The sequence below is a fragment of the Salmo salar genome, chromosome ssa09 (genome assembly GCF_905237065.1).
Source record: "Salmo salar chromosome ssa09, Ssal_v3.1, whole genome shotgun sequence".
In the NCBI taxonomy this organism is placed as follows: domain Eukaryota; kingdom Metazoa; phylum Chordata; class Actinopteri; order Salmoniformes; family Salmonidae; genus Salmo; species Salmo salar.
In genome coordinates, this window is record NC_059450.1 from 76,214,277 (window position 1) to 76,241,776 (window position 27,500).

The following is a 27,500-nucleotide window of genomic DNA, read 5'->3' on the forward strand; positions in this document are numbered from 1 at the left end:
ACGATTCCTCAAAGCAGTCAATCAGTGGAGTTGTCTGTTCAGTCATAACCACCAATTATTAATCCAGGAATGTTGTATTAACAATCCACTATTATACAGTAATTACAATGAAACTACTAAGTACAAAGACATGTAATGGTATAGTTTTAAGTTTGATGGAAGAGGGGAAAGTGTGTTCTATATTAGCTGTGGTAGAATCACACATAAAGACTCCATTGTTTTCAACCCCAGGTAGTTAGTTTTACTCCAAACCCTCTCTTGAGGGATTTATTGGCCGCTCTCATTCCAGAAATAAAAATATGAAACATTTGAAAAGGCTTCTACTTGGCGCTCCAGCAGAGGCTATGAATCACCTTCCAAGTGGCCACAAATGTAGTTCTTGTTCTGATGTATTATTTTACTCATAACACGCAGTGGAGCTGCTCTCGCCTGCCAAGAACCTGTCTGTGGGGCCAGGGCATTACGACCACATGTGGTTTCTTTTATGGCCAACCTGGCAGTGGTGCGGTGGTATGGTGAAACTCAAACCCGGTCTGACTTGGTTCTGGGGCTCTAAAGTAGGGTAGCCCCTAAGTAAATGTGGACTCATACCAGTCTGTTGGACAGCTCTGATTCTGGTCATTGACATGGGTTCTGGGTCTGGGTCAGAGAGAGACAGGGAGCTTGACTTCCATCCATCCATCCTTCCATCCATGCATCCATCCATGTATCCTTCCATCCTGTGGAGTGAATGTGTGTCGGGTTGCGAAGTGTGTGTGTGTGTGTGTGTGTGTGTGTGTGTGTGTGTGTGTGTGTGTGTGTGTGTGTGTTTGTGCTCTAGCAGCAGAGGTGCTCCAGTTCCTCCTGACTATCTGTTCCTAGTGACACGTATGTGAGGTCACAGAGGACTGAGTGTCCATACAGAGATGTGATTGGTTGATTAGGATGATTGACACATAGCTCTTTGTCACGTGAGCCCAGTTCTGTTTAGATTTCATTACTGCACATTGTCACTATCAGACATATCAGCTATCTCTCCTACAGTCAGCTGTATTTCACACACCACACGTACACACACCCCACGTACACATACTACAAAACAAGTTACACATCCCACGTACACACACCCCAAGTACACACACACCCCACGTACACACACCACGTGTACTCGCACCACGTGTACACACACCAACGCGTACACACACCACACGTACACACATCCACACACCATACATACACACACGTCCTGTATGCTATGTATATTTGTCCAAGAGAAATGTGAAACTCCAGATACCTTTGTGAAGTATACCAAACACCATGTCAGAAGCACATGATAGGATGTCTTCAAACTCACAACATGCAGGAATAACATCCCAGACTATCAGCGAGTGAGTCATCCCAGCCATGCACAGCCTCTGAAACCTGAGCTGTGATTGGCTCAATGCTGGAACAGACCAATGGGGTAAGGTGACACAGGAAGTTCACAGAGGGGTGAGTCTGCACCTGTACTATTAGCAGCTGTAATGGGGATGCCTCTGACACACAACCACACACACACACACACACACACACACACAAATGCTCTCACTGAGCACACACACACTCACAGAAATGCTCTCACCGAGCGCACACACACACACACACACACACACACACATATTCATCCCCAAGGCTGTGCCCGCATACCACAGGGAAACAGTGTGTTTATCTACAGCTCTATTGAGAGCTGTAGATAGCTATTGGGAATATTGAAACCTCTGTGGATAGGGAATGATAGCTCCTAATAATATCTGACTTCTATTCACCACTGTGTGGGAAGTCTCAGTAGCTACTGAGAGAGAGCCGATATCCCTCATGTCATAAGACTCTATTGGTTTCCATGTGTGACGGACATCTACCACCATGTGTGTCTGTCCTCATAGCTCTGAGATATATTGAGTTGATATCTGCTCTGGAAGCCAATGCAGTGACACAATTGTACATGTTGGTAATATCTTAACAAACCCTGACATAATAGACTTTCACCATGTGAACAGTCATATACTGTACACTACATGACCAAAAGTATGTGGACACCTGCTCGTCGAACATCTCATTCCAAAATCATGGGCAAAAATATGGAGTTGGTCCCCCTTTGCTGCTATAACAGCCTCCACTCTTCTGGGAAGATTGCTGCGGGGACTGCTTCCATTTAGCCACAACAGCATTAGTGAGGTGGGGCACTGATGTTGGGCGATTAGGCCTGGCTCGCAGTCGGTATTCCAATTCATCCCAAAGGTGTTTGATGGGGTTGAGGTCAGGTGTAACGGCTGTCGTATAGAGGGGACCAAAGCGCAGCGTGTTGAGTGCTCATTATGATATTTATTAACTCAAAAAAACACTAAAGACAAAATAACAAACGGAAAACAATCAACTTACAGTTCTCAGGTACAGAGACTAAACAGAATGCAACTGCCCATAAACACAGGTGGAAAAAAACCCTACTTAAATATGATCTCCAATTAGAGGCAACGAGGACCAGCTGCCTCCAATTGGAGATCAACCCCCCCCCCAAAAAAACATAGAAATAGAAACATAGAATTAAACAGAAATAGAAAACCACCCAAAAACACCCCCTGTCACGCCCTGACCTACTCTACTATAGAAAATTACATCTTACAAGGGTCAGGACGTGACATCAGGGCTCCGTGCAGGCCAGTTAAGTTCTTCCACACAAATCTCAACAAACCATTTCTGTATCGACCTGGTTTTGTGCACGGGGCAATGTCATGCTGAAACAGGAAAGGGCCTTTCCCAAACTGTTGTCACAAAGTTGGAAACACAGAATCATCTAGAACGTTATTGTATGCTGTAGCGTTAAGATTTCCCTTCACTGGAATTAAGGGGCCTAGCCTGAACTATGAAAAACAGCTCCAGACCATTATTCTTCCTCCACCAAACTTTACAGTTGACACTTTGCATTCGGGCAGGTAGCGTTCTCTTGGCATCCGCCAAACCCAGATTCGTCCAATCACATTAACCGTTACACTCTCGCGATAATTCCACTAACGGTCCATATGTAGCCAAACGTAGCTGCTGCTCATTCCGTTTGCTCGAAAATTGATAAATGTTAAAAAAAAAAGTAAGGCCCGCGTCCATAGAGACACATACCAGCTCAACTGGTAGTACTGCTACTACCAGCAGTACTACACCTGCACCTGTAGATGACACAAGTTGTTCTGCTTCCACGAGCACATCCAATGCAAGCATCAGTAATTCTACATTTGTTGTTAGCCCAGCAGGCATGGACACTGACAGTTGTGAATTTGATGCAGCCAAAGAGCTACTGCCCCCTTACCCAGGAAAGCACTGAACAACAGACGGATGTTGGACCATTGAAGAGGCGCAACTAAGATGAGAACTACTTTGATTTGGGGTTCACTTATATTGGGAGTAGTGCCTTTCCTCAGCCACAGTATGTTATATGTGAAAAAGTACTATCTCACAACTCAATGAAACCTTCACTCTTGCGCAGATATTTAGAAAGAAAACATGGCAATTTGAAAATTGAGCGAGAATAAAGACGACTTTGAGTAGTAAGACATGTATAAAAGCAACAGATACCTTTAATAAGAAGGGGCTAGAAGCGTCTTATATGGTGAGCTACCGAGTGGCTAGGACAGGCAAGCCCCATACTATTGTGGAGGACTTAATTCTTCCTGCTGCCGCGGATATGGCTGGGACAACGCTGGGGGAAAAGGCCAAAAAAACTATAAAGACAATGCCTTCATCAAACAACACTGTTTCATGACGCATCAGTAACATGGCAGAATATGTTTTTAAACAATTACTGCTTTGCATACAAGCAAGTGAATTCTATGCTTTACAGCTGGATGAGTCAACAGACGTGGCGGGTCTGCTGGCACAGCTCCTGGTATATGTCCGTTACGTTTATGGGGGGTCAATTAAGGAAGACATCCTCTTCTGCAAACCACTGGAAACGAGGACAACAGGAAAGGATATTGTTAAAGTGCTGGACCGCTTTGTGACATCAAATGAACTTTGGTGGTCAAGATGTGTTGGTATCTGTACTGATGGCGCAAAAGCCATGACAGGGAGACATAGTGGAGTGGTAACGCAAGTGCAAGCAGTTGCTCCCGATGCCACTTGGGTACACTGCAGCATCCACCGAGAGGCTCTTGCTGCCAAGGGAATTCCTGACAGCTTGAAAGACGTTTTGGACACTACAGTGAAAATGGTTAACTTTGTTAAAGCAAGGCCCCTGAACTCTCGTATAACAAACCTTATTCACTCTCCTCAGGACTTTAAATGGCCCCACAAACCGCGGACCCAACTTCCGGCAGGGCAGGCGGAGGGGCAGGTTTCGGGTCGAGAGCCAGACCCGGCACCGGGGCCTCACTGCGGTGACGGTCTGCATTCTCTTTTTGGTGCAGCACGGCCTGCTGAAGGTGAACACGGGCAGCCTCCCATGTCTCCTCCACGCGCCTGAACCAGTCGTCCACCGCAGGAGCCTCGGTCTGACTCTGAAGCCAAGGCGCCAGAACCGGCTGGTACCCCAGTACACACTGGAAGGGAGAGAAGTTAGTGGAGGAGTAGCGAAGCAAGATCTGTGCCATCTCGGCCCAGGGCACGAACACCGCCCACTCCCCTGGCTGGTCCTGGAAATAGGACCGCAGACACCTGCCCACATCCTGGTTTACTCTCTCCACCTGCCCTTTACTATCGGGGTGAAACCCTGAAGTAAGGCTGATCGAGACCCCCAGACGTTCCATGAACGCCTTCCAGACCCTAGACGTGAACTGGGGAGCTCGATCAGACACTATATCCTCAAGCACCCCGTAGTGCCGGAAGATGTGCATAAACAAGGCCTCGACGACAGGACTTAGAGAACCAATCCACAACAACCAGGATTGCGGTGTTACCCTGTGAGGGGGGAAGATCGGTAAGAAAATCCACCGACAGGTGCGACCAAGGCCGTTGTGGAATGGGTAAGTGGTGTAGCTTCCCTCTGGGCAGGTGCCTAGGAGCCTTACACTGGGCGCACACCGAGCAGGAGGAAACATAAACCCTCACGTCCTTAGCCAAGGTAGGCCACCAGTGCCTCCCGCTCAAACAGCACACTGTCCGACCGATCCCAGGATGACCAGAGGAGGGGGACGTGTGGGCCCAATAGATCAACCGGTCACGAACAGCAGATGGAACGTACAAACGCCCAGCGGGACACTGGACGGGAACGGGCTCTGCGCATAACACCTGCTCAATGTCCGTGTCCAGCTCCCACACTACCGGCGCCACCAGGCAGGAGGCGGGGAGTATGGGTGTGGCATCCATGGGCCGCTCCTCTGTGTCATACAGCCGGGACAGTGCATCTGCCTTAACGTTCTGGGAGCCTGGTCTGTAGGAAAGGGTAAACACAAAACGGGTGAAAAACATGGCCCACTTTGCCTGGCGAGGGTTCAGTCTCCTCGCCACCCGGATGTACTCCAGATTGCGGTGGTCAGTCCAGATGAGAAAAGGGTGTCTAGCCCCCTCAAGCCAATGTCTCCACGCCTTCAAGGCCTTTACGACAGCCAACAGCTCCCAGTCCCCACCATCATAGTTTCGCTCCGCCGGGCTGAGCTTCTTCGAGAAGAAGGCACAGGGGCGGAGCTTCAGTGGCATACCCTAGCGCTGAGAGAGCACAGCTCCTATCCCAGCCTCGGACGCTTTCTCCTCCACTATGAACGCCAAAGAGGGATCCAGATGGGCCAACACGGGAGCCGAGGTCAACAGAGCCCTCAGGTGACTAAAAGCCCTGTCCACCTCAGCTGACCACTGCAAGCGCACCGGGCCCCCTTCAGCAGTGAGGTAATGGGAGCTGCTACCTAACCAAACCCCGGATAAACCTCCGGTAGTAGTTGGCAAACCCTAAGAACCGCTGCACCTCCTTTACCGTGGTGGGAGTCGGCCAATTACGCACGGCTGCAATGCGGTCACTCTCTATCTCCACCCCTGAAGTGGAAATGCGATACCCTAGGAAGTAGACATACTGTTGGAAGAACAGGCATTTCTCAGCCTTGACGTACAGGTCATGCTCCAACAGGCGACCAAGCACTCTGCGCACCAGGGACACTTGCTCAGCGCGTGTAGCGGAGTATATCAGAATGTCATCAATATACACCACTACACCCTTCCCGTGCAGATCCCTTAAAATCTCGTCTACAAAGGCTTGGAAGACTGATGGCACATTCATCAATCCGTATGGCATGACAAGGTACTCATAGTGCCCTGAGGTGGTACTGAAAGCCGTCTTCCACTCGTCTCCCTCCCGGATACGCACCAGGTTGTAAGCACTCCTGAGATCTAGTTTGGTGAAGAAGCGCGCCCCGTGCATTGACTCAATCGCTGTGGCTATGAGCGGTAGCGGGTAACTCTACCTCACAGTGATCTGGTTTAGACCTCGATAGTCAGTACACGGGCGCAGACCTCCCTCCTTCACAAAAAAATTAATTTGAGGCGGCGGGTGAAGTGAAGGACCGAATGTACCCCTGACGCAGGGATTCGGAGACATATGTTTCCATAGCGTCCGTCTCTGCCTGTGAGAGGGGATACATGTGACTCCTGGGAAGTGCAGTGTCTACCAGGAGATTTATCGCACAATCGCCCAGTCGATGGGGTGGTAATTGAGTCGCCTTCTTTTTAGAGAAGGCATGAGCCAAATCACCATATTCAGGGGGAATGCGCACGGTGGAGACCTAGTCTGGACCTTCCATCGTAGTAGCACCAACGGAAACCCCTAAACACCTCCCCGAGCACTCTCGCGACCACCCTGTGAGAGCCCTCCATTGCCAAGAAACAGTGGGGTCATGACAAGCTAACCAGGGTAGGCCTAGCACCACGGGAAATGCAGAAGAGTCAATAAGGAAGAGACTAATTCTCTCCTTGTGACCCCCCTGCATCACCATGTCCAGAGGAGCGGTGGCCTCCCTAATCAACCCTGTCCCTAATGGTTGACTATCTAAGGTGTGAACGGGGAAGGGCACAGCCACGGAACAATAGGGATCCCTAAACTATGGGCGAACAATCTATCTATAAAATTCCCAGCCGCGCCTGAATCGACGAGCTCCTTATGCTGGGAATGCGGGGAAATCTCAGGAAAAGTGACATACAAAAACATGTGTGCAACAGAGGGCTCTGGGTGAGAATGGTGCCGGCTCACCTGGGGTGACGCCAGAGCGCCCTACCTGCTGCCTCGATACCCAGAGGAACCAACCCAGCACCGACCGGCAGTGTGTCCTCTGCAGCCACAGATGGTGCACGAGCTGGAACCCCCTCCGGTCTCCCTGTGCACTGCCCCTCCCAGCTCCATGGGTATTGGAGAGGGGGTGCGGGGGGATGGAACCAACAGACCCCGATCTGAACGTCCGCGGGTAGCCAGCAGGTTATCCAGCTGGATGGACAGGTCCACCAGCTGGTCGAATGTGAGGGTGGTGTCTCTGCAGGCCAACTCCCGACGGACGTCCTCGCTCAGACTGCAGCGATAATGTTCGATCAGTGCCATGTCATTCCATCACGCAGCCAGGGATCGAAACTCCTGGGTGCTCCTCATCCCCTACCTCAGATGGAAGAGGCGTTCACCCGCCGCTCTACCCTCGGGCTGGTGGTCAAAGACTGCCCAGAAGCGGCAGGTGAACTCCTCAAACTGGTCCAACGCCGCATCTCCCTCTCTCCACACGGCGTTGGCCCACCAGGGCTTTCCCGGTGAGACACGAGACGAGAGCGGACACCCTCTCACGGCCCGAAGGAGCCGAGTGGACGGTTGCCAGGTATAAGTCTAGCTGCAACAGGAACCCCTGGCAGTATGCAGCCGTCCCATCGTATTCCTGGGGAAGGGAGAGACGAATCCCACTGGGACCAAGAGAAGGAGGGGCGCGTAGTGGAGACCCCGGTTGTGCTGGTGGAGGCGCTGGTAGAACTCCCTGTCTCTCCCAGCAGTCCATTGTCTGGACAACGCGGTCTATGGCGGTGCCAAGATGGTGGAGCATTGCTGCGTGCTCCCGGACGCGCTCCTCCACCCCTATACCTGGGGTACCTGCTCCTGCTGACTCCATAAATTGGTCCAGAATTCTGTAAGGGGTGCGTACTGGCGGCAGAGAAGTCAGGCGCAGGAGAGCAAAAACTGATTTACAACGGCTCAGTTTAATAATAAAAACCACCGTTAAAACCTGTTATGGCTAGGGGGCAGTATTTTCACGGCCGGATAAAAAACGTCCCCGATTTAATCTGATTATTACTCCTGCCCAGAAACTAGAATATGCATATAATTATTAACTTTGGATAGAAAACACTCCAAAGTTTCTAAAACTGTTTGAATGGTGTCTGTGAGTATAACAGAACTCATTTGGCAGGCCAAAACCTGAGAAGATTCCATGCAGGAAGTGCCCTGTCTGACAATTTCTTGCCCTTCTTGATTATCTCTATCCATTACAGGGGATCTCTGCTGTTTCGTGACACTTCCTTACGGCTCCCATGGGCTCTCAGAAGGCGGCAAAAAGCTGAATCGTGGCTTTGCAGGCTCTGGCTGAAAAAAAGTTGCGCATTTGGGTAGTGGCTGGTCACAGTTCTGTGAGACTCAGGCTCGTGCCCGAGTCGACCCCATGCTTTATTTTCTTTCGTCTGTTTACCTAAACGCAGATTCCCGGTCGGAATATTAGCGCTTTTTTACGAGAAAAAATGCATAAAAATTGATTTTAAACAGTGGTTGACATGCTTCGAAGTACGGTAATGGAATATTTAGAAATCTTTTGTCACGAAATGCGCCATGCTCGTGACCCTTATTTACACTTTGGATAGTGTCTTGAACGCACGAACAAAACGCTGCTATTTGGATATAACAATGGATTATTTTGAACCAAACCAACATTTGTTATTGAAGTAGCAGTCCTGGGAGTGCATTCTGACGAAGAACACCAAAGGTAATCAAACTTTTGTAATAGTAAATCGGAGTTTGGTCAGGGCTAAACTTGGTGGGTGTCTAAATAGCTAGCCGTGATGGCTGGGCTATCTACTCAGAATATTGCAAAATGTGCTTTCACCGAAAAGCTATTTTAAAATCGGACACCTCGATTGCACAAAGGAGTTCTGTATCTATAATTCTTAAAATAATTGTTCTGTTTTTTGTGAACGTTTATCGTGAGTAATTTAGTAAATTCACCGGAGGTTTGCAGGGGGTATGCTAGTTCTGAACGTCACATGCTAATGTAAAAAGCTGGTTTTTGATATAAATATGAACTTGATTGAACAAAACATGCATGTATTGTATAACATAATGTCCTAGGTGTGTCATCTGATGAAGATCATCAAAGGTTAGTGCTGCATTTAGCTGTGGTTTTGTTTTTTGTGACATATGCTAGCTTGAAAAATGTGTGTCTGATTATTTCTGGCTGGGTACTCTGCTGACATAATCTAATGTTTTGCTTTCGTTGTAAAGCCTTTTTGAAATCGGACAGTGTGGTTAGATAAAGGAGAGTCTCGTCTTTAAAATGCTGTGAAATAGTCAAATGTTTGAAAAATGGAAGTTTTCGTATTTTTGAGGAATTTCTCATTCGCGCCACGCCTATCATTGGATATTGGAGCAGGTGTTCCGCTAGCGAAACGTCTAGATGTAAGAGGATATTAATTAACAGAACATTAAATCAAATGGGTACAAAACCCTTCACACACCAGCATAACGTGCACAAGCACTTAGAACAAACAATTCCGGACAAGGACATGTGGGGAACAGAGGGTTAAATACACAACATGTAATGAGGGAATTGAAACCAGGTGTGTGGGAAGACAAGACAAAACAAATGGAAAATGAAAAGTGGATCGATGATGGCTAGAAGACCGTCGACGCAGACCGCCGAGCGCCGCCCGAACAAGGAGAGGAACCGACTTCGGCGGAAGTCGTGACAATATCTAAATAAGAGAGCCTCATCTAAATTGCAACAAGCGGTTCTGTGAAAATTGAATTTAATCAGAAGCCACTGCCAGATTTCTGGATTGGGCTGCGCTCAGAGTAACCTGCCTTGGCAAATCGTGCTGTTAAGACACTGATGCCCTTTGCAGCCACGTATCTATGTGAGAGTGGATTCTCGGCCCTCACTAGCATGAAAACTAAATGCAGGCACAGACTGTGTGTGGAAAATGATTTAAGACTGAGACTCTCTCCAATACAACCCAACATTGCAGAGTTATGTGCATCCTTTCAAGCATACCCTTCTCATTAACCTGTGGTGAGTTATTTACAATTTTCGATTAACAAATAACGTTTTATATGTAAGATGGTTAAATAAAGAGCAAAATAATTGATTATTATGATATTATTATTTGTGCCCTTGTCCTATAAGAGGTCTTTGTGTCTTCCCACGAACCGTGTTGTGACAAACTCACACTCATTCTTATGTTTAATAAATGTATCGTATAGTGTGTGTGGCAGGCTTACAATGATCGCAAAAAACAACATTTGAGAGTACGCTGATCCTGGTGCTAGAGGGGGTACGCAGCTGGAGGTTGAATGTTTGAAGGGGTACGGGACTATAAAAAGTTTGGGAACCACTGGTCTACATGATGAGATTATTATGGATAAGAGCACAAATATTTATATTTTTGAAACGACAGTCAAGCATCGATCATCATGTCACCAGAATAAGACCCTTGATATTTATTGGAAAGGAGCATCAAGATCAAGGTACACTTTCAACATCCTGTGAAGTTCTAACTTATTTAATCTGTAGTCTACAGTAATAAACTGCATGCCTTCCTGATGAGTAGTAGTGGGAGGACCACACAACAAATCCTCACGTTACTCCAAGTTTACTTCGACATGATGGAAATTATATAAATATAAAGGCATTTCCAACACCATTTCCCACATCATTAAATTTACAGACACAAAAAGATCCCACCATGTCGAACGAACAAATTATCTGTCGGCATTTAGAAAATTGTACCGAAACTTCCTATTCTCATCACAGCTTTTTTTTATACGGTATGACTTTACTTGCATAAAACTGTGGATGGAATTGTGTTTATAGACAATAAACTCTGAAGTACTTTTTTAGAAACAAAACAAGGAACGTGAGAGGCTGTGTACTGAGCATGTGTCTGTTAGAATTTACACAAGTGTGTGTATGAATGTGTGTGTATGTATGTGTGTGCGTGCGTGTGAGCGTGTGTGTATGAGCGCGCTTGTTGTGTTGGGCGCTCCATTAAAATGGGCCCTATGCGTGGCGCCTCTTCAAATGGCTTGACCCCAGAAAAACATCCCCTTTTTAACCACACACACACACACCCACACACACTAGGATACTTTTGGTTGTTGATGCTGGAAGTGTTGATGTTTATTGGAGAGGTTTGGTTTTATGCAGCATTCTGACACTCACTGGGTGGCACATCCATTAGAGAGGTCACATCTATGGACAGAGGAGAGGAGGGAGGGAGGTACAAGAGGAAAGGAAGGCGCAAGAGAGTGATGGAGTGTGGGAAGTCTAGAGGGAGAACTGGAGAAGAACAGAGGGAGAGGGTAGACTGTTTTCAACCCTAGCCCTGTTCCCAGCGTGGTATTGTGTAGGTTCAGCCCCTAGTCCCCAGACTGTACTAGATACTATTAAGTTCTGCATCCCAAATGGCACCCTATTCCCTATATAGTGCACTACTTGGATAGGGCTCTGGTCAGAAGTAGTGCACTACATGGCCTCTAGAGTGGCGCAGCGGTCTAAGGCACCGCATCACAGTGTTGCGGCGTCACTACAGCCTGGCTTCGGTCGTCAGCTGAATGGCGTTTCCTCCGACACATTGGCGCAGCTGGCTTCCGGGTTAAGGGAGCGGGTGTTCAAATTTTAAGAAGCGCGGTTTGGCGGGTCATGTTTTGGAAGACGCATGACTGGACCTTCGCCTCTCCGAGCCTGTTGGGGAGTTGAAGTGATGAGACAAGATCGTAATCACGAAATTGGGGAGAAAAACGGAGTAAAAAGTAGTGCACTATAAAGGGAATAGGTTGCCAATGGGGACGTAGACAGGGTGAGTCAGGTCTGTGTAAACCCTGTGGATTACTGTAGCTCCCTCATTCAGCGTGTATCAGCATATTTCACTGTGACCAGCACTGTTTAGATTGGGAGGTCTGACGTCTCATCCCGCAGTAAAACCATGTTATTACAGATTACAGTAGATTAGACGTGTTAACTCCCAAAGAGCCTGCTGAATCCTGTCCAGTGTTTACATGATGGTTTATTGATGTCTGGTTTGATATTCTGAATCCTGTCTAGTGTTTACATGATGTCTGGTTATTGATGTCTGGTTTGATATTCTGAATTCTGTCTGATGTTTACATGATGGTTTATTGATGGTTTGATGTTCTGTTGGACTTTATATATTCTCTTTGTCTTCTCCGTTTATGCTTTTCTAAGAATAGAGCGAAAGAGGGGGAGAGAGAGAGAGAGAGAGAGAGAGAGAGATGGAGGGAGGGAGGGAGGGAGAGAGAGAGAGGAAGGGAAGGGAGAGAGAGGGAGAGAGACAGACGGAGCAGACACAGAGAGCAGCTTGTCTGAATCACAAACTGTTTCCTCTTTTTGTCTTTTGTGTTTATCATGTCTCCCTCTTTAAATGAGTCAGAGATGGAGAAAGACAGAGAGATGAGGGGGAGAGAGAGAGAGAGAGAGAGAGAGAGAGAGAGAGAGAGAGAGAGAAAACAGAAAGACAAAGAGAGAGAGAGACAAGTCAATGGAAAGTGGTGTTGGGGGAAAAACTTACGACATTATGAAATCCATCTACAAAAACAGCAAGTGTGCAGTTAAAATTGGTAAAAAAAACACACACATTTCTTTCTACTGGGCTGTAGGTGGAGACAGGGATGCAGTTTAAGCTCCACCCTCTTGCACATATACAGTTGAAGTCGGACGTTTACATACACCTTAGCCAAATACATTTAAACTCAGTTTTTCACAATTCCTGACATTTAATCCGAGTAAAAATTCCCTGTCTTAGGTCAGTTAGGATCACTTTATTTTAAGAATGTGAAATGTCAGAATAATTGTAGAGAGGATGATTTATTTCAGCTTTTATTTCTTTCATCACATTCCCAGTGGGTCAGAAGTTTACATACACTCAATTAGTATTTGGTAGCATTGCCTTTAAATGGTTTAACTTGGGTCAAATGTTTCGGGTAGCCATCCACAAGCTTCCCACAATAAGTTGGGTGAATTTTGGCTCATTCCTCCTGAAAGAGCTGGTGTAACTGAGTGAGGTTTCTAGGCCTCCTTGCTCGCACACACTTTTTCAATTCTGCCCACAAATCTTCTATGGGATTGAGGTCAGGGCTTTGTGATGGCCACTCCAATACTTTGACTTTGTTGTCCTTAAGCCATTTTGCCACAACTTTGGAAGTATGCTTGGGGTCATTGTTCATTTGGAAGACCCATTTGCGACCAAGCTATAACTTCCTGACTGATGTCTTGAGATGTTGTTTCAACATATCCACATAATTTTCCTCCCTCATGATGCCATCTATTTTGTGAAGTGCATCAGTCCCTCCTGCAGCAAGGCACCCCCACAACATGAGGCTGCCACCCCCGTGCTTCACGGTTCGGATGGTGTTTTTCGGCTTGCAAGCCTCCCCCTTTTTCCCAAACATAACGATGGTCATTATGGCCAAACAGTTATTTTTGTTTCATCAGACCATAGGACATTTCTCCAAAAAGTACGATCTTTGTCCCCATGTGCAGTTGCAAACCGTAGTCTGGCTTTTTTTATGGCGGTTTTGGAGCAGTGGCTTCTTCCTTGCTGAGCAGCCTTTCAGGTTATGCCGATATAGGACTCGTTTACTGTGGAAATAGATACTTTTGTACCTGTTTCCTCCAGCATCTTCACAAGGTCCTTTGCTGTTGTTCTGGGATTGATTTGCACTTTTCGCACCAAAGTACGTTCATCTCTAGGACACAGAACGCGTCTCCTTCCTGAGCGGTATGACGGCTACGTGGTACCATGGTGTTTATTACTTGTACAGATGAACGTGGTACCTTCAGGCGTTTGGAAATTGCTCCCAAGGATGAACCGGACTTGTTGAGGTCTACAATTTATTTTCTGAGGTCTTGGCTGATTTCTTTAGATTTTCCCATGATGACGAGCAAAGAGGCACTGAGTTTGAAGGTAGGCCTTGAAATACATCCACAAGTGCACCTCCAATTGACTCAAATGATTTCAATTAGCCTATCAGAAGCTTCTAAAGCCATGACATCATTTTCTGGAATTTTCCAAGCTGTTTAAAGGCACAGTCAACTTAGTGTATGTAAACTTCTGACCCACTGGAATTGTGATACAGTGAATTATAAGTGAAATCATCTGTCTGTGAACAATTGTTAGAAAAATTACTTGTGTCATGCACAAAGTAGATGTCCTAACCGACTTGCCAAATGTCTACTGTCAAATGTCTACTGTTTACTGATGATCTTAGTGTTTCTGTCACCAACCAAGGAGGGCCTACAGCAGCACCTAGATCTTCTGCACAGATTCTGTCAGACCTAGGCCCTGACAGTAAATCTCAGTAAGATAAAAAATAATGGTGTTCCAAATAAGGTCCCGTCACCAAGACCACAAATACAAATTCCATCTGCACTCCGTTGCCTTATAGCACACAAAAAAACGATATATACCTCTGCCTAAACAACACCACAGGTAACTTCCACAAAGCTGTAAACGAGCTGAGAGACAAGGCAATTAGGGCCTTCTATGCCATCAAAAGGAACATAAAATTTGACATACCAATTAGGATCAGGCTAAAAATACTTCAATCAGTTATAGAACCCATTGCCTTTTATGGTTGTGAGGTCTGGGGTCCGCTCACCAACCAAGAATTCACAAAATGGGACAAACAACAAATTGAGACTCTGCATGCAGAATTCTTCAAAAATATCCTCAGTGTACAACGTAAAACACCAAATAATGCATGCAGAGCAGAATTAGGCCGATACCAGCTAATTATCAAAATCCAGAAAAAATATGTTAAATTCTACACCCACCTAAAAGGAAGCGATTCCCAAACCTTCCATAACAAAGTCATCACCTACAGAGAGATGAACCTGGAGAAGAGTCCCCTCAGCAAGCTGGTCCTGGGGCGCTGTTCACAAACACAAACAGATCCCACAGTGCCCCAGGACAGCAAAACAATTAGACCCAACCAAATCATGTGAAAACAAAAAGATAATTACTTGACACATTGGAAAGAATTAACAGAAAAACAGCGCAAACTAGAATGCTATTTGGCCCTAAACATAGAGTACACAGTGGCAGAATACCTGACCACTGCGACTGACCAAAACTTAAGGAAAGCTTTGATTATGTACAGACTCAGTGAGCATAGCCTTGCTATTGCGTAGGCACACCTGGCTCTCAAGAGAAGACAGGCTATGTGCACACTGCCCACAAAATGAGGTGGAAACTGAGCTGCACTTCCTAACCTCCTGCTAAATGTACAACCATATTAGAGACACATATTTCCCTCAGATTACACAGATCCACAAAGAATTAGAAAACAAACACAATTTTGATGAACACCCATATCTACTGGGTGAAATACCACAGTGTGCCATCACAGCAGCAAGATTTGTGACCTGTTACCACAAGAAAATGGCAACCAGTGAAGAACAAACACCATTGTAAATACAACTCATATTTATGTTTATTTTGTACTTTAACTATTGCACATCATTACAACACTATATATAGAAATAATATGACATTTGAAATGTATTTATTATTTTGTAACTTCTGTTAGTGTAATGTTTACTGTTAATTTTTATAGTTTATTTCACTTTTGTTTACAGTTTTTTACAATCGCTAGGACCCATTTCTCAATACTTAGGTCACTTTTTCAAAACTCTTCACACAGTGAGCATAACAGCAGTCTATGTGGGCTAAACTATGGATCATTTTTCATTGCTTTGGCACAAAATGCATTCAATGACTACATCTTTCAATTTTCATGAACCTTTTTCTCGGACACAACCACCACCAAAACTCTGTGCCTACAGGCCAATTTGCACGTTTACATACTCTTTTCAAAACTGTTAAACTTCAGTTCAAAACCTAAAATAACACAAAATTGAATAAGACATAAATTTGGTACATTTCTACACTAATACCATATTGAAATATATTCCAAATCTAAAAAATGAAATACTATCAAAACAATTAGACCAACCACAGCTGATTCCCATTGTAGCTGGACACCTACACAGGTGTTAGTCTTTCAATTACATTACCATCTATACAAAAGGGAACATCTTAGGAATAATGCTGTACTGTAATGTAAACATGGACCCAGCCAGAGATAGAGAAGTGGCTGACAAAAGAAGAGTGGCTGGGAGAGGGAGAGGAGTAGGTACGCGTGGTGGAAGAAGACTGAGAGGAAGATCAAGAGCTGTAGTCTCAGATGAGATTAGGGCTACTATAATTGATCACGTAATAAATCATGATCTATCAATGAGAGAGGCTGGTCTGAGAGTGCAGCCAAATCTGCAACGCTCAACAGTGGCATCTATTGTGAGAAATTTCTGGCAAAACAACAGGTAAGATGTGCATTTTGCAAGGGCATCTGACTGAACTGCACATTACAGAAGTAAATTGAGCAAAGCCTCCAAACCTACTTCTGTGTAATTGTAATTGTTTTTGTATTTCTGCTTAGGACCCAACGGTTACCTCCTACAGGCGGGAGAGGTAGGATTTTCACTGCTGTGCAGGAAACTGCAATCGTTGATATGGTCATCAGAAACAATGGCATAAAACTCACAGAGATTTGGGACGAGTGTTGGCAGACAATGTAAGCATAACAAATATTTCTAGAGTCCTAAAACAACATCAAGTCAGGATGAAGCAGTTGTACACTGTCCCCTTTGAGAGGAACTCTGAACGAGTCAAGCAACTCAGAAACCAATAAGTCCAGGTAAGAGGACTATAAAATACAGAACTGGTTTTGAACTAAACCAAACAGGGCAGAGACACACAATGGCATGTTTTAAGGTATAATGTAAACTACTGTAATAGCCTAACTCTTATGTTGCCTTGTGGATTTATTTTTGAGAGTTATGGAGATTGAAGCCAGGCAAACACCCCACATATTCATCTTTGTGGATGAGGCTGGTTTCAACTTGGCCAAAACACGGCGGTGAGGAAGGAATGTGATTGGAAAAAGAGCCACAGTGGATGTCCTGGGCCAGAGCGGTGCCAACATCACAATGTGTGCAGCAGTATCCTCTGATGGATTGCTGTTACACAAACTGCTAATTGGGCCATACAACACCGAGCGTCTCATTTCATTCCTGGGTGACCTCTATGGAAGGGTTGTGCCAGGTGAGGAAAGGGTTGCAGTGAGGCAAAAATCAGCCAACGTTTGTAATTGTTTGGGACAATGTAACATTTCACCACTTCCGTGCAGTCACAGTGGTTTGCAGCCCATCCCAGGATGATGTCACTTTTCCTCCTTCCTTACTCTCTATTCCTCAACCCCATAGAGGAATTATTTTCCTCATGGAGGTGGAAGGTTTATGACCACCATCCACATGATCAAATGTCCCTCCTGGACGCAATGCATGCTGGATGCCTGGACATATCTGCAGAAGATTGCCAGGGATGGACCAGGCATGCCAAAAGATTATTTCCTAGGTGTATTGCCCAAGATGACATAAGATGTGACGTGGATGAGAACCTGTGGCCAAATGCATAAAACAGGGTTGACTAGTATTGCTACTGTGTCTGTATCGGTAGATGGTGTATATACAAATGATAGTATTTTGGAATCACTCAATGCCATAAAATGACATAAAACATATTGAAGCATATTCCGTCATGTCTGATACATTCCTGTAACATATACTGCAGTGAGTTCTAAACAGTAGAGGGGTGTCATTCTTGTTTTATAAAGAAAACATTATGTAATGCTACATGTTGTTTAGGTCGTTGTTTTATGAGTGACAACGTGGGCTTGTTGGGTGACAACCTTTGCTAGTGTTATGGAAGAACGAGTTGATTTGAGACATGTATGAAGTGTTTTGGTAGTTTTAGGGCATTTTGAACGTGAAATTAACTGCTGTGCCAAGCTGAAAGTTAGTTAGAACTGTGTGAAGAGTTTTGAAAAAGTGACCTAAGTATTGAGAAATGGGTCCTAGCGATTGTAAAAAAAACGGTATTATCTACTTCACTTGCTTTGGCAAAGTTAACATAAGTTTCCCATGTCAATAATGCCCTTAAATTGAATTGAGAGAGACAAAGAGACGGAAGGAAGGAAAGGGGGTGTTCTTCCAGATGTAGAGGACTAACAGCTGGCTCATCAATAGAGAAGTTAAACAGATTAAACTCTCTCCAGCCCTCTACACTTGCCTTGACAAAAACTGTTATGAAGACACATATTGTTAAGCTTTTCATCACTCAATTTTGCAAATGATTCTTTGCACAAAGAAATAAAATGAGTTATGAGTTCCTGTAAAAAAATAAAAATCAATTATGTTGTAGATACATGTTTCTGTCACGTTCGTTAGATGAAGGATCGGACCAAGGCGCAGCGTGAGTAGCGTTCCACATAATTTATTATAAAGTGAAACGTAATGCAATTAAAAAAACAAATAAAGACTAGACGAACCGTGACTACAATGCAACTATACATAAACAATATCCCATAACCCCCAAGTGAAAAACAAGCTACTTAAGTATGATCCCCAATAAGAGACAACGATTACCAGCTGCCTCTAATTGGGAATCATACCAATCACCAAACATAGAAAAACTAAACTAGATCCCCACATAGAAAATAACAACTAGAAAACCCCCTGTCACGCCCTGACCTACTCTACCATAGAAAATAAAAGCTTTCTATGGTCAGGACGTGACAGTTTTAAGTCCTAAAGGAAAGGTTTTGGCATTTATCTTTTGTGCATTCATGTAATTTGGACATATTCATTCATCTTTTGGGAGAGAAATGTGGAATGTCTCTCTCTCATCAGGCCAACTCTCATTCTCTGAATTATACACTAACTAGAGGCAAAGATTGTGTGTCTGTGTGCGTGTGAGCGTGTGGGAGGGGGGTGGCCTACAGGGTCATAGCAGATGGAATCCAGGACGATGGGATGCAGTTGGTAACACTCACCGGACCGGAGCCCGGCCGCACGCGCACACACACACACACGCACACACACACACACACACCAGTATAATCGTTGATGGAGAAATTGTTTCCAATCCCAGTCAAGCGGATGGCTCTTGTCAGTGAGCTAGTTGTGGATGTCAGCATGTCTAAAATGAGCTGTGTATGTTGGTGTGTATGAGCATGCTGGTGTGTGTGTCTGGGCCTGTGCCTTTTCTGACTGGAGTTTCAGTACTGTCACCACACTGACTTCACCTCTCTGAAAGTAATGGTGGGCGAATATTCTCTCTCTGTGTGTGACTGCAGGCCAGGCCATGATGTGAAGTTTAGTGGGCTGTGGGCTGTGCTCCATGTGTGTTTTCCCAAGCAGGCAATGCTCCTGCCACTCAGACTTAGGGCTAGCCCTAGCCAGTCAAACCCTGACCCCCAACCAGGGGCAACTGTTAAAGACCCAGTGTAGTCAAAAAAACACGTAGTCCTGTGTTTTATATACACTGGGTGTACAAAACATTAGTAGCACCTTCCTAATATTGAGTTGCACCCCCTTCTGCCCTCAGAACAGCCTCAATTCATCAGGACATGGACTCTACAAGGTGTGGAAAGCGTTCCACAGGGATGCTGGCCCATGTTGACTGAGGCCAAAAGGTGCATCTCAATATTAGGAAGGTGTTCTTAATGTTTCGTATGCTCAGTGTTATTTGCTGAGATGTGATTTGACTACTCCTACTCCTGGGCCTGTATCCATAAAGCCTCTTACAGTAGGACTGCTGATCTAGGATCAGGTCCCCTCTGTATATAGAGTATAATCTTATTCATTATTATCTAAAAGGCCAAACTGATCCCAGATCACCACTCCTACTTCGAGACACTTTGTGGATATGGACACTGATGCCAAACTCTGTTAGGTAGTTTGAGGAGCGGATGGGGGTCAACTGAGCCAAGTCAGAGGTCGAAGTATATCGTTGAAGTGTTATAAACAATTAACATTACTTCAATATGCTCTCTTCTGGCTTCAGACACTAGCTGACCTCAGTTATTTCTGATCTCAGATCTCTTAGCCTGTTTTGCCGTTAGCTTGTGCCATAAACCTTTAAACACCATCCAGGATCGGATAACCTTAAACCTCTAGATCACTGATGGTGATTGTCCTAATACTCACACATAGCTTCCTTTCCTTGTCTCCTTTCCTTGGAGGCGATTGAGCGGTGAAGGGTCTAGATAGGTTTTCACCGATGTGCATCCACTTGTCAAGTCCTGTCAGATCAGCTAGAGGAGAGATGCAAAGGAAGCTATTTAAGAGTGTTAGGAAATGACCATGGAGAGAGACCAAGCATGGAACACATGGAGAGAGACCAAGCATGGAACACATGGAGAGAGACCAAGCATGGAACACATGGAGAGAGACCAAGCATGGAACACATGGAGAGTGTTTATCCCCTAATAGCATGTCTACTGAGCATACACACACACACACAACACACACACACACACACATACACACACTCCTCGTATGACACCTCCTGGTCCTGGTATGTCACTGATCTCACCTGGTGACACAGGAAGTGAAGGCTGAAACCTGATCCCCCTTGCGTGTGTGTGCGTGTGTGATTGACATCATCTCTATGTCACAGACCAATGAAAGAGCCAAACATTGTCACAGTCCATGTCTGTGTGTCTGTTGGTGGAAGTGTGTATGTACAAGTATGTGTATTAAACTCTGTCCTAGTAAGGGAATCTGAGCAGCTGCTGTGCTTGAGCCCTGGTTACATACACACAAACACGCGCACACACACACGCACACTCCTGTTTTTACCATTAATCCTCCAGTCAATCCTGGCCCTACATCAGCCTGTCATCACCACGGAAGTTACTGCACATGGCGAATCACATGGTCCCGTTGCAGTCCCCTCCAGCCCTGGCCACCTCCCTGTCTGTCGGCATGACACCTCCCTCTGCCTTTCATGTCCAACAGAAACAGAGGTACTGCAGGGGCTCCTGGTGACCAACAGCCCAGAATATCAATACTGGATTATTGCTCTGAACACAGTCAGTGGTCAGGATAAGCTTAGCGACTTGAAGCTCTATACTCTCGAGACTCTGTACCTCCTGAACCCTCCCCCCACCACCACCACCCCAGGAATCTGTTCTGGCCCCCTGGTATTGAGTTGTCAGTCTCTGCCAGGGCAGGTGTCAAGGTAGGTGCCAGGGCAGGTTCACTGTGGTGTTTATGGCTGGGGGAAATGGGGGAGCGGAGCAGGGGAAGTGGAGAGCACTCAGGGGCTATTAATACATGTACTGGGGGTGGAGGGGGCAGGGGTAGTGGGGCAAAAAGAGACAGGGGCAGGCAGGGGTGTGAGGTAGGAGGAGGAGGAGACAGAGGCATGCAGGAGAGAGGTAGTGATGCCTACGTAAAAAAAACAGAGAGAGGAGGTGGGATAGTTAGAAGCAGAGAGAGAGAGAGAGAGACATTCCAATTGGCTATACTTAAACTCTTTAACATCAGCCTTAGCTCTGGCATCTTCCCCAATATTTGGAACTAAGGACTGATCACCCCAATCCACAAAAATGGAGACAAATTTGACCCCGATAACAACCGTGGGATATGCATCAACAGTAACCTTGGGAAAATCCTCATTATCATAAACAGCAGACTCGTATATTTCTTCAGTGAAAACAATTTACTGAGCAAATGTCAAATTGGCTTTTTACCAAATCACTGTACTACAAACAAATCAAAATAAATGCAAAGTTCTCATGGTTTGTTGATTTAAAAAAAAAGAAGCTTTTGACTCTATTTGGCATGAGGGTCTGCTATAGAAGCTGATGGAAAGTGGTGTTGGGGGAAAAACATATGACATTATAAAATACATGTACACAAACAACAAGTGTGTGGTTAAAATTTGCTAAACAAACACCCTAATGGAACATATGTATCAACGAATTGGTGAGGGCACTAGAAGAGTCTGCAGCACCCGGCCTCACCCTACTAGAATCTGAAGTCAAATGTCTACGGTTTTCTGATGATCTGGTGCTTCTGTCCCCAACCAAGGAGGGATAACACCTAGATCTTCTGCACAGATTCCATCAGACCTGGTCCCTGACAGTAAATCTCAGTAAGACAAAAAGAATGGTGTTCCAAATAAGGTCGAGTTGCCAGGACCACACATACAAATTCCATCTGGACACTGTTGCCCTAGAGCACACAAAAAACTAGACATACCTTGGCCTAAACATCAGCGCCACAGGTACTTCCACAAAGCTGTGAACGATCTGAGAGACAAGTCAAGAAGGGCATTCTGTGCCATCTTCAAATTTGACATACCAATTAGGATCAGGCAAAAAATACTTGAATCACTTATAGAACCCATTACCCTTTATGGTTGTGAGGTCTGGGGTCCGCTCACCAACCAAGAATTCACAAAATGGGACAAACACCAAATTGAGAATCTGCATGCAGAATTCTGCAAAAATATCTTCAGAGTACAACGTAAAACACCAAATAATGCATGCAGAGCATTAGGCCGATACCCGCTAATGATCAAAATCCAGAAAAGAGACTTTAAATTCTACAACCACCTAAAAGGAAGCGATTCCCAAACCTTCCATAACAAAGCCATCACCTACAGAGAGATGAACCTGGAGAAGAGTCCCCTAAGCAAGCTGGTCCTGGGGCTCTGTTCACAAACACAAACAGACTCCACAGAGCCCCAGGACAGCAACACAATTAGACCCAACCAAATCATGAGAAAACAAAAAGATAATTACTTGACTCATTGGAAAGAATGTACAAAAAAACAGAGCAAACTGGGGGGGGTTTCTGAAGGTGGTTGTGAGAGGAAGCGAGGGGGTCCAATAGCCAGATAGAGCGTTCTGGGGCAGAGGGATGCTGGATGGTGGTGGACTGAAGAATTGAGAAGAAAAAAATATCCATGGCTTTAGGAACTTTGGGGGTAAATGTATTGTGGTACTGTGTGCACTTGCAGCAACAGGAAATGTGAATTATTATGTGGATTATAATTAATTGACATTTCTTGTAGGGATTGATACATTTTCCATAAGGGAAAATCAAGTTTGACATTTGAAAGTGTAAATTACAAACTTCAGAAACCTTTTTAAACCTCAAATACACTATGCATTTTACATTTCCTGCATTGCAGTAAAGTTCTCCTGCAACAGGGTGATCACATTAAGATCCTACATCTGTACTCAAGCAAGAGCTGAGCTGTATACATATTTATTTAGATTTATACAGCGTATGACTCATTTTTCCAGAAGTTCCAACCTTTCCCATATTCACCAGCATGGGGTCTGTGTGTTTATTGAATTCTCAGTGGGAAAAGCATCTGGCTCCGTCATAGCTCCTGCTCTGTTTTGCTCTGCCCTGGTCTCTCTACTGTGAGTTTTACTATGCTGGCTGTCTCATCCTCGCTGGCCTCACCATACAGTATCCTGGCACCTGTCCTGGTGTTTTAACTGCTCTGGCTGCCTCCTAGCTGTACTGTGTCTCCTCATCAACATGAGATAGACCAACAGTATCAGCCCAAGTCTCAAGACAGGCTTTAATGGCAGGTCAGGGGTGAGGTGAGGATTGGCACCAAGCCAGTGGAGGGGAGGGGTTGTGTTTGGTTTGGCTGGCCATCAGAGAGAGAGGATGGGATGACTGTAACTGTGTGTGTATGGGATGTCTGTGACTGTGTGTATGGGATGCTGTGACTGTGTGTGAATAGGATGACTGTGACTGTGTCTGTATGGGATGACTGTGACTGTGTGTGTATGGGATATCTGTGACTGTGTGTATGGGATGACTGTGACTGTGTGTGAATAGGATGACTGTGACTGTGTGTGTATGGGATGACTGTGACTGTGTGTATGGGATGACTGTGACTGTGTATATGGGATGACTGTGACTGTGATGGATGGGATGTCTGTGACTGTGTATATGGGATGACTGTGACTCTGTGTATGGGATGACTGTGACTGTGTGTATGGGATGACTGTGACTGTGTGTGTATGGGATGACTGTGACTGTGTGTGTATGGGATGACTGTGACTGTGTGTGTGTGTGTATGGGATGACTGTGACTGTGTGTATGGGATGACTGTGACTGTGTGTGTATGGGATGACTGTGACTGTGTGTGTATGGGATGACTGTGACTGTGTGTATATGGGATGACTGTGACTGTGTGTATATGGGATGAATGTGGCTTTGTGTATATGGGATGACTGTGGCTTTGTGTATATGGGATGACTGTGACTGTGTGTATGGGATGACTGTGACTGTGTTTATATGGGATGACTGTGACTGTGTGTATATGGGATGTCTGTGACTGTGTGTGTATGGGATGTGTTCAGTTCATAGGAAAGCATGTTGATCTCACAAACACACACACACCTGTTCCCACTCAGGTGCATCCAGATGTTCTTGGCGTCGTGTATTACATCTGGAGCACCTCACACACAATGGTTCCTCATTTAAAAGTTGCTTCAAACCTCAGTCGCTATAGCTGTGGTATGCTGCGGCATGCTGCGGTATGCTGCGGTGAGCGTACAGTGCATTAGGAAAGTATGCAGACTCCTTGGCTTTTTCCATATTTAGCAAAAACAGGTTTTTAGATATTTTAGCACATTTATATATATATATATATAAAAACATTATATAACATTTACATAAGTTTTCAAACCATTTCCTCAGTACTTTGTTGAAGCACCGTTGTCAGCGATTACAGCCTCAAGTCTTCTTGGGTATGACACTACAAGCTTGACACCTGTTTTTGGGGAGTTTCTTCCATTCTTCTCTGCAGATCCTCTCAAGCTCTGTCAGGTTGGACGGGGAGCGTCGCTGCACAGCTATTTTCAGGTCTCTCCAGAGATGTTCGATCGGGTCCAAGTCCGGTCTCTGACTGGGCCACTCAAGAACATTCAGAGACTTGTCCCGAAGCCACTTCTGCATTGTCTTGGCTGTGTGCTTAGGGTCATTGTGCTGTTGGAAGGTGAACCTTCGCCCCAGTCTGAGGTCCTGAGCACTCTGGAGCAGGTTTTCATGAAGGATCTCTCTGTACTCCATTCATCTTTCCCTCGATCCTGACTAGTCTCTTAGTCCCTGACTCTAGCAAAACATCCCCACAGCATGATGTTGCCACCACCATGCTTCACCGTAGGGATGGTACCATGTTTCCGCTAGATGTGACGCTTGGCATTCAGGCCAAAGAGTTCAATCTTAGTTTCATATGACCAGAGAATCTTGTTTCTCATGGTTTGAGTCCTTAAGGTGACTTTTGGCAAACTCCAAGCAGGCTGTCATGTGCCTTTTACTGAGGAGTAGCTTCTGTCTGGCCACCCTACCAGAAAGGCCTGATTGGGGGAGTCCTTGTGGAAGGTTCTCCCATCTCCACAGAGGAACTCTGGAGCTCTGTCAGAGTGACCATGGGGTTCTTGGTCACCTCCCTGACCAAGGCCCTTCTCCTCCGATTGCTCAGTTTGGCCGGGAGGCCAGCTCTAGGAAGAGTCTTCATGGTTCCAAACTTCTTCCATTTAAGAATGATTGAGGCCACTGTGTTATTGGGGACCTTCAATGCTGCAGACATTTTTTGTACACTCGACACAATCCTGTCTCGGCGCTCTCAGACAATTCCTTTGATCTCATGGCTTTGTTTTTGCTCTGACATCCACTGTCAACTGTGGGACCTTATATAGACAGGTGTGTGCCTTTCCAAATCATGTCCAAACAATTGAATTTACCACAGTTGGACTTCAATCTAGTTGTAGAAGCATCTCAAGGATGATCAATGGAAACAGGATGCACCTGAGCTCAATTTCGAGTCTCATAGCAAAGGGTCTGAATACTTGGTAAAGTATTTTATTTTTAATGCATTTGCACAAATTGGACTGTTATTGTGTGTAGATTGATGAGGAAAAAAAATATATTTCATACATTTTTGAATAAGGCTGTAACGTAACAAAATGTGTAAAAAGTCAAAGGGTCTGGATACTTTCCGAATTAACTGTATAGAACACCCCCAATGAACATACTTCTCTGCCAACACGCATCCAACCGTTTTATCTAATCCGTAGTTCACAATCCCCATATGCCCTTTTTAGCCCCAGCTCTAAACCTACAACTTCTTCCCTGACTTTCCATTGATGACTTTTGGCTTTATCATTCTGTCTGTTTCCTTCAGGTCCTCCTGGAAAGCGTGGAAGGATGGGCAGAAGAGGTGATACCGGTCAGTGTCATATCTCTGTCTTTAACTGTCCCCACATTCTTCTCTTTCCACTCTAGATTCTCTCTCCTCTTACCCCACATCTTTCTTCCTCCTCCCATCCCATCTCTCTCATTCAGTCCACCCCCTCTTTTGCATCCCCATCTCTCCACCACTCCCCATCATCTCTCCTCCTCTTCTCCCCATCCTCTCTCTTTCTCTCATCACTCTCTCTCTCACTTGTCTCGGTCATCTCTCCCCATCACTCTTTCTCTTCTCTCTCTCCATCACGCTTTCTTTCTCTCTCGCGCGCTCTCTCGTTCTCTCTCTCTCCATCTTTCATCTTTCTCTCCATCTTTCTCTCCCCCGAGGGCACGCATGATGTGGTAGTGAGCTAGGACAATCAGTGAACCGTGACTCAGAACAGTCAGTGATAGAATACAGCAGGTCTTGTCCCTCCGTGTCCATTCCAACCAAACTCTAACATTGACCACATGGTCATATGAACGTTGCCCATGTGTTAGCGGTGCAGGCTGAGCAGCAGCAGCTGCCCTAGCAGTAGGACGAAGTTAATGACATTCTGCCTTGCCAACATCACGGCCCTCCCTCCTCCTGTAGTGTGTTAAGGTTTCTCTTAAACCACAAAACACTTATTGGGATCAGTAAGAACAGATCTGATTCAGGGTGAAACCAACAGTGCCTTGTAATCCTTTAGTGTAGAAATCCTCAGGACCAAGTTTGGGAAACCCTGCTGTAGATCAGTGGTTCTCAACTGGTTTTGCCTCGGGACCCAAATGAACCAGGTTGTCGCAGGTTTGGTGTCACTGTGTTCCCATCGTTATCTAAATATAGCCAGAATGGTCTGACTCTAGCTGTCTACAGCATGGCCTGACTCTAGCTGTCTGCAGCATGGCCTGACTCTAGCTGTCTGCAGCACGGCCTGACTCTAGCTGTCTACAGCACGGCCTGACTCTAGCTGTCTACAGCACGGCCTGACTCTAGCTGTCTGCAGCATGGCCTGACTCTAGCTGTCTACAGCACGGCCTGACTCTAGCTGTCTGCAGCACGGCCTGCCTCTAGCTGTCTGCACCATGGCCTGACTCTAGCTGTCTACAGCACGGCCTGACTCTAGTTGTCTACAGCACGGCCTGACTCTAGCTGTCTGCAGCACG

General features: G+C 45.6%; 1 protein-coding gene across 3 annotated transcripts in view; it reads left to right on the plus strand.

Annotated features, from left to right (window-relative positions):
• The window catches only part of LOC106611943 (collagen alpha-1(XXIII) chain), a 265,001-nt gene that overhangs the window by 156,413 nt on the left and 81,088 nt on the right, over nt 1–27,500 (plus strand). For all 3 annotated transcript variants that reach the window (XM_045724032.1, XM_014212635.2, XM_045724033.1), the window contains exon 3: nt 26,308–26,352. In XM_045724032.1, the coding sequence (XP_045579988.1) occupies nt 26,308–26,352 (45 nt within the window). The remainder of the gene's footprint in view (nt 1–26,307; nt 26,353–27,500) is intronic.